Consider the following 9904-nt stretch of genomic DNA (forward strand, 5'->3'; position numbering starts at 1 on the left):
GTCTTTACGCTGCAACATTGTGCTCTGGCCTTTCGTCCTTGCTGCGGATAGAGGTGCACTTCCAAGTGACCTGTTGCCTTGGGCTGAAAAGGGTTGAGAGGCTGTCCCAAGATTTGAGGTCCAAAGTACCACCTCCAACTGCCGCCCTCTAAAACCAGCACTTTTTGCAACCTTTCTGCAGGCAATTAGGGTCAACAGATCTGTTTAACAGCAGGGTGGATACCTCCCTTAGAGATTATACTTCAGTCCTTTATCTTATTAAGGGAAGATGTGGTTTGTCCATTAATCCAATTAGCCTAGTGGATTAGTAAAATTGGGCTTGCTCTGTTTCAGGAAGCATACAAATAGCAGTCAAGCATAATTAAACCTAAACTTGTAAGTAATGCTGGTAACAACAGTGGTATTTCCCTGCATACTCCACTCATTATTTTTACAAGCTCTGCTCTCAAATTACATGGCCTGAGCCCTCAATTAAAATGTCTCAATTCATGACCAAAAAGCAAAAGGCTGTGCTGAAAACATTTATAGGTTTATAAAATTCTCTTTGTGCTAAATATAGGCACAGGTAGGCTCCAACCCAGAATAACGTTTTCAGCGCTCGAGAGAAATCTTGTTTGTTCAGTTCTAAAGGCATGAAAAATATTTGTCATTATTCTGACATGTCTCTTGGCAGAGTGCACTTTCTAATCAAAGCTATTCACTTGCAAATTCAGCTGCAGGTTTGGGTGCTTGAACACTTCACAGCTCCATTCTTTAGATATATGCAGCTCTTGGCATATTTTCCTGTTTGAGGACATACGGTCCTCAGCTTTATACAATGCTTTTAAAAAACAGAGAAGCTGCTCTTAAAAAACAGAAGCTTGAGAAAAAAAAAGGGGGGGAAGAGAAGAAGAAAAAGAAACTAACAGAACTAAAAGGAACGAACTCCCGTGCTCTGTAAGAACAGCTCAAATTACTGCAGTAGCATTGTTCTCGTAATAACTTCTGTTTGACAAAATGCAGCACGTGGGTTTCTGACAGAATGAAGCAGCTGTGAAAAACAGAGTCTACTCTCAGTCTCACTAGCTCTGGGAGCTGATCAGAATCCGGAGCAGGCACCCGTCAGCCACCTAGCTGTGTCAAGGGTTTCTGAGCAGCCCGTGCAGAACTACATTTCCCAGAGCTCCCCCGGGGGGAAGAGCAACTCAGTAAGACAGCTGCTCCTCTGTTTGCTGTAGGAGCAGTGCTTCAAACTGAGGTCAGCGGGGGACTTTCGAGTGGTTTCCTGCTGCTGGAGGTAGCACACCTTCTGCACAGAGCGCAGTAAGTCGGAAAAATGCTTGGGAAACGACAGACCTAGATGCACCTCCTGCCGGCTGTACAAGATAGATGAGATTTACAGGCACGACAGGGAAGTTTGGGCTGGCCTCCTCAGATCAAGTTTTTACCTTCTGAGTTTTCAATGATCCTTACCCAAATCTGGCAGCGTGTGTCTGAGAAAGGAAGGGGTTAAAGCTGTGCGTGTGCTGCATTTCACCCTTCCAGGTACAAGCTTTTCCTCTTGCCCATTCCAGAGCAAAGTACAGAGCTGTTTGTAAACTCCCCCTCGATACAACACTGGCTGCGTGTAGCACTGGAGGTTTTTGCAAACTAGGCTATGCGAGACGCGGGGGTGGAGAAATCACGGACACGTAATCGCCCCGCCACAAAGCAGCTTCAGGCATGGTCTCTGTGACAGCTGCGGCCCTCGCATGCGTCTGCCCGATCCGGGGAGGCGTGCCAAGCTCCCACTGCGGGGACGCTGCTCTCCCAGAGGCTTTTACAGCAGGCTAGGCTGGCCTGCCTCCCCAGGGACCGTCCTGGTGGGGACCACACCAGTGGGAGAGAGGCATCTGGGGCAGAGATGTTGGAAGCCATGAGGCAACGTGACATCACCTCTCCTCTCCATGCCGCTGGGTACAGAAGCTTCCTCCCCTTACTGACAGGAGCCTCTGCTCAGGCAGCGGGCAGGCCTGGGAGCCATCACTGACCTTACTGAAGGGAAGGACTCGCAGGCTCTTCCTTGGCACGGCTTACATGTCTCAGTCTGTGAAACGAAGCAAACGTAACTTCCTCCTCCTTCGAGGGCCTCGAGACCTGTGGTTGAAAAGCGAAATATCCAAAATAATTGTTAAGGATCGTGAATCATAGTTCATTTTTATTTCAGATGAGTGCTAGAGATGGAAGCATTTCTGGCTGTTTTCTGACATCCTGACGCTGAGTTCAAACTGCAGTCTGTGACTGCCTGAGCTGAAAATGTGGTAGGATCCTTTGGCACAAAAAGCATTGACAGTTGGAGATGATCCAATTCAGCTGCGACTGCTGTCTCTCGTCTAGCTCCAGGAATTCTTTTCCGCAGCTGATATTTTGTCTTTCATTCTCTTCTGGCATTGCTGCCTTTCCCACAGCCCTACTGTTTGCTGCAATAGGATGTTCAATTGGATCGAGGCCATTACAACTGCGTAGGAAACAAACAAGAGAGCAGCTGCTTTCGCTGCTCTTTATCCCACCGGTACAGGAGTTGAGGACAGGAATACTTAACCTCATCTTACAGCACTCTAAGACCTTCTGCGCACACTCACAGATGGCAACAAACCGAGGTATCTCGGAATTGTCTTAAAAAGTGCTGGAACTGGGTTTGATTTGTGACTAGAGACTAAGACCAAACTGATCATTTTAAAAAGCATTTAAGAAAGCAAATGCTAGTGTTCTGCAGACACTGTAAGCGGGAGATTTCTGGTGGCATTGGGTTGTTGCAGCTTTTAAACCAAATGCAACTTTGCAGGGCCACTGTTTCTATTCTGTGCTTCTCTTTTTAGGCAGAGACAGCTACCTGTGGGCGTTGGTCATGGCTGCGATTTATCAAGCAGTGTACAGAAGAGCTTCCTCTCTCTTCTGCAGGTTTCACTCTACCTATGTTAAAAAAATGAGGTGAGTTCTCACCTAATTCTTGTTTACACTGAGAAGACCAGCGTTTGGCACTCCTGTCCACTGTCACAAGCAGCCCTACCTAAATCTAACCTGGGGGTTTATCCTGTAACAGTTCAATGACTGCCTATGCTTGCTGTCCTAGCTAGTAGGAAATGCAGTATTTTTTTGCCAGGTGGCACCTTTGCTGGAAGCTACAGGCCACCAAAGAGTAGATCCAGCTGTCAAACACCCTAGAAGCTTGCGGAAGACAAAATCCATACTGTCTGATCAGCCTGAAGTAAATGTGTCCAAATAAGTGCAGCACAGGTAATCTCAGCACGATCTTGAATTCATCTTCCCCATTCTTTTCTTACTGCAGATACTTAAATGAGCTAAAGGAAGATGATGGCTTTTGTAGACAAGCCCAGACCTCAGGAACTTTCTACCTCTTTCACAATCTCTCACCCTTCTTGCAGAAGGTTGGGAAGAAATATCTGCTACCACAGCTCAGTGCGGCAGGTAAGCAGGAGTCCAGAAAGAGACGTCTCCTGGATCACGCAGCTCAAACGATACAGGCTCATGTGCAATAAGCAATACCTGACATGGGGTTGAAAATCTATCAAGATGTGCACGGAACATCCCGTTATACGCAGCATGCTTTTTGTTAACAACTAAAGGCTATTTAGAGTTAAAACCTTAGCATGTGGACATGAGCTCATGCTCTTCACATACATACAATATCAATACATGCGTGATCTGGTTTGAGATTATCCACTTTAAATATTTGGGACTGCAACTTCTGAAGAGAAAGAGCTGGGAAGAAAACAAGCAGCAAGGTTTTACCAGCAAAGCAGGGAGAATTTTTGAGAGAAAGGTATCAGATGCTGTAAGAGAGAAACAGAATGGAAAGCTGTTCCCTAAGCATTAAAACATTTGCGTTTTTAATTTAACACGGTCAAAAGATACAACAGCTAAGGAGAAAGCCAGGCTTCCAGTCTCCTTTGGTGTGGGACAATTTCTCTGGCACCTCTCTCACATGAGAGATGCAGAAAGAGCATCATGTTTGCACAAATTCGCTTTCCTTACAGCTTTTTCTTTCCCTTTCTCTTGCTGTTTAGAGATGAAAAGGATCCTCGAGAAATTGAAAGAGACTGAACAGTGGATAGAGAAGTCAGTGCTGATCGGCTGTTCAGACGAGCATGTACCACACTTCGCCCTGGATTTAGGTTGGGATGACTCCTCTTCGACCTGCGTTGGCATCACATTTGATGCACTGAGATGAAAGTGCTGCCGAGGCAGCATCCTTTTTCCACGCTGGGTCAATATTTACTGCTCAAGAGAACTCAGTCGAGTCTCTGTAGGAGCTGCTGTGAGCACGGTGGTTGAGAGCCACAAAGCTGCCCTGCTGTCCCTGTGTGCGCGTTAGTAAAGGTGGGCTGTTTGCAGGTCACTTAACGTTTGGGCATGTGTTACCACTGAGGTGATGTCACTTCCATGGGAACTTCCAGAAATTGTACACCGGAACAATGAAGGGCGTAAAATTGGGATGAGAACTGCAGTTTATGAGATCAGAGATTTGTTGTTGTTTTTTAAGCAGGAGCCTTGGAAAAATCAGTCATTGAGTCTGAACTTCAGGGATCGTTCACTGACTTACGAAAGGCTCTCTTTGTAGTGGATGTGAAGGATTCTCCTTTGCTGGCCTCGGTACAGTACAGAATTACTATTATTATTGTAACCTTTATGAAGTGATTTCTAACATTTCCTTGTCTCCCACATTGTTCCATGATTCAATACATATTGTGGAGGTACCTACTGTGTGTTTTCAGTAGGCACTAAAAGTTATAGCAATTCTCCCAGATTTGCTGTCCCAAAAGTAAACTGCAACGGGAAGAGACACAGACAAGTCGTTCAAAAACGACTGCAGAAATTAGCCACTTAGCATCAACCTGCTGTATGCCCAGCATGAAACGTACTGATCTCAGCAGCAGCAGTCACAGCAATCCCACTTTGTACCCGGTTTTTCTGTAGTCTTCTTGGCAAACTGAATTCCAAGAACAGCCTTACAGGTCTTCTCTCAGAGCTGCTCTTTTAAAACTGCTTACTTACAATCTGTGAGTTCCTATCCAGATGCCCTATGTTTGGAAGCCCTAAGAAAAGACCTGTGTGTGAAACTCAACTACTCCCATTACATCCCAATAAGGAACAACTCTTCCCCCACCTTCCCTTGACCTGCTGAAATTTGGATGCTAAAGCAATAAACATGAAACACCGATTCCAAAACCTGCCATTTTTCAAAGCAGTGCCCACATTTTGTTTACTTTTTGTAGACTTCGAGACTCAATGAGAATTTATCCATATAACAGCATGATGGGGAAAAGACAGAGTCACTCAGGGAGACTGCTCCAGGTGTAAATTTGTATTTCTCTTGGTGTTCACAGGCCCAGGCCCTTCTCCGGTGGCACGAGTCCCACCAGTACTGTAGCAAAACTGGGCAGCCCACTCAGAAAAACATAGCTGGCAGCAAGCGAGTCTGCCATGCCAGTGGAATAACTTACTATCCACAGGTAAGCACCTGAGCAGTGGTACGGAGAGGAATCTGTACAAGGCAGCAGGATTTCCTTCCATGTAGTTGGACACTCGTGGAGCTAGGAAAAGGAACCACTGGCACTTACTTGTTTGGTCTGAACTTCTTCCTCTGCATTTTGATGCATTTTCTAGATGTCTCCAGTGGTTATCACCCTGGTGTCTGATGGCAGCCGGTGCCTCCTTACACGACAGCCCTCGTTCCCTCAGGGGATGTACACCGCTCTGTCAGGCTTCTGTGACCTGGGTAAGGTGGGCTCTCATCCACTGCGGTAGCCTCAGACGTGCAGGGCGTGGGGCAGAACCATGGGACATCAACTGAAGGTCTGTTCACAAAGGAGGAAGGGCACAGAGGTGATACCAGGGGGAAAAAATACTGAATCAGTGTTGTTACTCAGAGTTCAAAATAGCTGTATACAAGAGAACAGGAGAATTATGGGTATGTATCAGTCGCTGTAGCCCATTATAGTATATTCAGGTAATAGATTCCCCAGGTTAGAGCCCCCAGATACTTCTTAGCCTATTTTGTGTCTCTGGCTCAGAAAAGAAAGAAACTCAGACCTCTTAGGAGGGAAAATGGCTTAAAAAGGGAAACGATGAAGAGGGGCAGCAATGTTCTGTCCACCAGATGCATACAGACAGAACCAAAAGTGTGTCTGATGCCTCTGGTTAAGGGAGGTAAGCATGGTTGATTTAATCGAGCATCTTGATGGCAGGCGTTCCCAGGTCAGCACAGTCAGAGCTCCTGCTCGAACAGCCAGGGCTGGAACACCTGAGAAAGGAGCCTATTCACATCTTCTTGCCACAGTTTGCTGCCCTGAGGCCAGGCTGTCCTCACCTACCTGTGGTTGCTTCCAGGTGAAAGTGTGGAGGAGGCACTGCGGCGAGAGGTGGCCGAAGAGGTGGGCCTGGAGGTGCAGTCCTTCCGGTACTCGGCCTCCCAGCACTGGCCCTTTCCCAGCAGCTGCTTAATGATAGCCTGTCATGCGTTGGTGGGGGGAAAGCAGACTGAGGTGAGCAGGCTCGGATTCCCCTGAAGCATTTCACTACCCACCTTACATAGCAAGATCTAGTTTGGTGCACAGACTTTAGTTTGGAGAGCATCAGAGCCTCTAAGAGTGCTGTTTTCAGTTAGCTTTCTACAAGTGAATACGAGACTTGAAAATCATCACATCTTCTGTTGCAACACACAAGGTTTGGCACAGGTCGCTGTATATACAAGCACAGAGCACAGCGTCCCTATGTTTTTTTCCTCTGAACTTTGCAGAGGAGGCACAGTCTAGTATTAATAACACATTTGCTATAAAAAAAAAAGCAGCTTCTGCTACATTAATTACTGTGCTCATTGGTCCTTTGCAGGCCAGTGCCACGATGGAATAGGGCTAACTGATTTGTGGCTTCCCTAAGGAAACCAATAGTCACGTCCTCCCCTGGGTTGGCATCAACACTTAATTCAGGCATGGATTAAGCACTCCAGGCATTCTAGCTTGGGATCTTTGTGGGTGCAAGAACAAGGCACTGCTGCCCACATTTAAAGCTGATTTAAGGAACTGGCACTCTCCTAATTTTTTCCAGATCAGTATGAACAGCCTGGAACTGGAAGAAGCCCGTTGGTTTGGCCTGGAAGAAGTCTTGGAGGGGCTCAAGAGAGATCACACATCTTCAAAGCAAGATGACGGTAGTTTTTTACCCTGGTTTCCTCCCAAGCAGGCCATTGCTCACAAGCTGATCAACGAGTGGGTTAAACAGCAGACCTCCCGGCCGACCTAGGTGTAAAGACTTCATCAAGTCTGCGACTCTGCCAGAATTACAAAAGCTTTATGTAAAAGCTTCCAAAGCTACTGAAGACAGAGTGTCTTATGGTGGGGGTAGCACCAGACTGATGGCAGTCTTACACTTGGATACACAGACGTACAAAGCCATTTCTAAACTGGTCGTCTCTGGGCAACTCCTTGTACACTGGACCTTGGAGATCCCATGACTTGCAGTAAATATGCAATAAAATTCTCAGTCCCAAAGCACGAAACTTAGTGTCACCTGCTGCAGGTGTTGCCCAGCAATCAGGAGAACAGTAAGCCCCTGGCAGTTACGTCCCCTTTTCCTCCAGTTTATCCATCTGGAACTCTTGGGTGGATAGTTGAACCCACAATTTTCCTATATTAAGGGAGAGTTGCCTTTCAGTGTTCACATGTATATGGAATGACAATCAAAAAAAACAATAGAAAAGCCACTGCCTCAATGCTCTCCCTTTCTTCTGTTCCCCTTTCCATCAATTCTTCCAGTTTTGTATAAAACATGTTAATTTTTTGCAAATGTTAAGCAGACTCCTACTTTGATGGTTTGTCTGAGCAACTAAAAATACTTGTGGAGACACCATTTTCCCTACCAGTAAGGCACAGCGTGATACTTCCATCCTGAGGAAGAGAGAACAGAGCTACCTGGTGGTAGAGAATGGAAGAGCAAATCAACCTACGAGCACGTTAGAACCCAAATAATGCTGAGAGGAACTGCTGCAAGGAAGACTGCACTTCCAACAGAAACAAAGTCCCGAAAGGCCAAGTGCCTCTTATCCTGTGCCAAAAATCTGGGGCTTGCCTGGAGAACTTTATCAGTAAAACAAGAGCAGAAGTATTGCTTCTCTGAAGGGAGAGAGTGACAAAGAGAGAGCCTGGGAAAGAAAGCCTAGTAAAAGAGGCAGATGGAAGGATCTGCTGCTGGTTCAGGCTGACAGTCCTTCCTACTCACTTGGCCGCTGCTCAAATGCCAAGACTGCAAAGCCATCGGTACAAATACTTGACGGGGAAACAGGGCTGTATCGCTGTCTGCCGGCACTAGGATCTATTGCAAGTGAAGGACTTCTTTGAGCATTGTAAAAATTTGGAGTCCTGACATCTGAACAATAAGTAAAAAGACTGTCTCACACAGTTCAGACACGTTTCGTTTCCTCAGGTTAATTTTACTTCAGGAGGTTGGGAGGGGCTTCTCTCAGGCCATGGTGGCACGTGCAAACAGCTTTTCCACCCCTACTAACTCTCAGCAATAGAAGACCCGTGTCAGAGCATGTTTTTCACGTTTGGCAGATTTGGCATTCATCCCAGTGGGAATGTAGGCTGGTACACAAAGGCACTGCTTATGCCTCCCCTCCAACCCAACCAGACACTCCACACACACCCCCACACGTCTGAACTTAACTGCAGCTCTCCTGCATCCAGTTTCCTTTGAAATTTGTCTCGCCTCCTCTCTTTGTGGTAGTTCCTCCTGCTTTCTCTTCCATCTCACCATTTTAACCCCCCATCATTTATCTCTCATCTCTGGAATGTGCCATTTTCATTTTCAGCCTCACTCCTTTCTTCCCCTTGTCTGCAGTGAAAATATTGAAGAGTTAGATACCAGCCAGCAGGATATTCCAGCTTCTCATGCCCCTTCCTAGTTCTTCTTACTGGCCTCCCAACTCTCCCCTATGCATTCAATAACGTGGCCCAGGCTTGCTTCCAGCTTACAACAAACACCTTGATGATGTGCTCAGTACTTTTTGAATATCCTGTGATCTGCTCTCTGTGGCAGAAAGAGGACTGAAAAGTAAAAGCGTCAAAAAGTAGTACACATGAGAGAGAGGAGGAATGCCTGTGTGAATTCTGCAGCAATCTGAACTTGGTGAGTATGCGGCTGTTTTTCTAATTTACAGTATGTATTTGTAGATTTGAGGCTGCCAGATACCCACACGCTTGAGTAGAGCTCTAAGAGTTGCAGCTCTACTCATATTCTGACTGTACCAGGCTTTTTCTGATTTCATCAACCTCTTTTGTTCCTGTTAGAGGAAAAGCATTTACTTCTGACTCACCTTTTAAAATTCAGCTTTAAATGTCTGTACGTTCCTTTAGATTTTCAATAAATCACTTCAATCAATAAAACTTTTCAATCTACTTTTATACATTTTTGTAGAGCAAGCACAACTCCAAAGCAGCATTCCTACCATACCATTTAAAGGGCCTTATGTTTTAATCTGCTTTTAAAAAAATCTTTAACCCATATCCTTTTGACTTAGGCATGAAACAATCAATGGTGGCTTCTATTCCTGATGTTAAGAAAGCAGGAGTGAATTTAGGCAATATACAGTTAAGAACAGGACAGAAAAACAAGATGAGAGAGACATTGTTCTCGCTTGAATTTGCCTCACAAACCTAGCAATACTCACTGCAGTCAAGACAGAACACGCACCCTAAAGGGAGGTGACCTGGAAAAAGGAAGAGGCAATTCCTGACAGATGCTTCTTCAACAAAACACAACAGGGATTTTCCCTGTAAAAGGGAAAGCAGGCAAAAGGGATGTAGCAACATAACTCTCTCAAAAACACATCTGTTAAATGAATCCTCACTGGGGACAATTAACTTAT

General features: G+C 45.8%; 1 protein-coding gene across 3 annotated transcripts; it reads left to right on the forward strand.

The window, feature by feature from the left end:
* Positions 1–9422, forward strand: NUDT13 (nudix hydrolase 13). Of its 3 annotated transcripts, none has more exons than XM_083844281.1 (9): positions 1–2618; positions 2838–2949; positions 3308–3447; positions 4047–4154; positions 4526–4632; positions 5367–5492; positions 5647–5758; positions 6370–6524; positions 7087–9422. In XM_083844281.1, the coding sequence occupies exons 1-9, from the start codon at positions 2318–2320 to the stop codon at positions 7279–7281; spliced, it is 1356 nt and encodes a 451-aa protein (XP_083700407.1). In that variant the 5' UTR covers positions 1–2317; the 3' UTR covers positions 7282–9422. The 3 variants fall into 3 exon arrangements, with proteins under 3 accessions (XP_083700407.1, XP_083700408.1, XP_083700409.1); XM_083844282.1 differs by having other exon boundaries at positions 1–1302; XM_083844283.1 differs by lacking the exons at positions 1–2618; positions 2838–2949; positions 3308–3447 and adding an exon at positions 2956–3255.
* The last annotated feature ends 482 nt before the right edge of the window (positions 9423–9904 follow it).

This window comes from Anser anser, assembly GCF_964211835.1.
Source record: "Anser anser genome assembly, chromosome: 7".
NCBI lineage: Eukaryota > Metazoa > Chordata > Aves > Anseriformes > Anatidae > Anser > Anser anser.

Coding starts and splice junctions, on each gene's coding strand:
- NUDT13 (XM_083844281.1), top strand. CDS start 2,318: ATGATCCAATTCAGCTGCGACTGCTGTCTCTCGTCTAGCTCCAGGAAT. Junction 3,448..4,046: donor ACCACAGCTCAGTGCGGCAG/GTAAGCAGGAGT, acceptor CTTGCTGTTTAG/AGATGAAAAGGATCCTCGAG. Junction 6,525..7,086: donor TGGGGGGAAAGCAGACTGAG/GTGAGCAGGCTC, acceptor AATTTTTTCCAG/ATCAGTATGAACAGCCTGGA.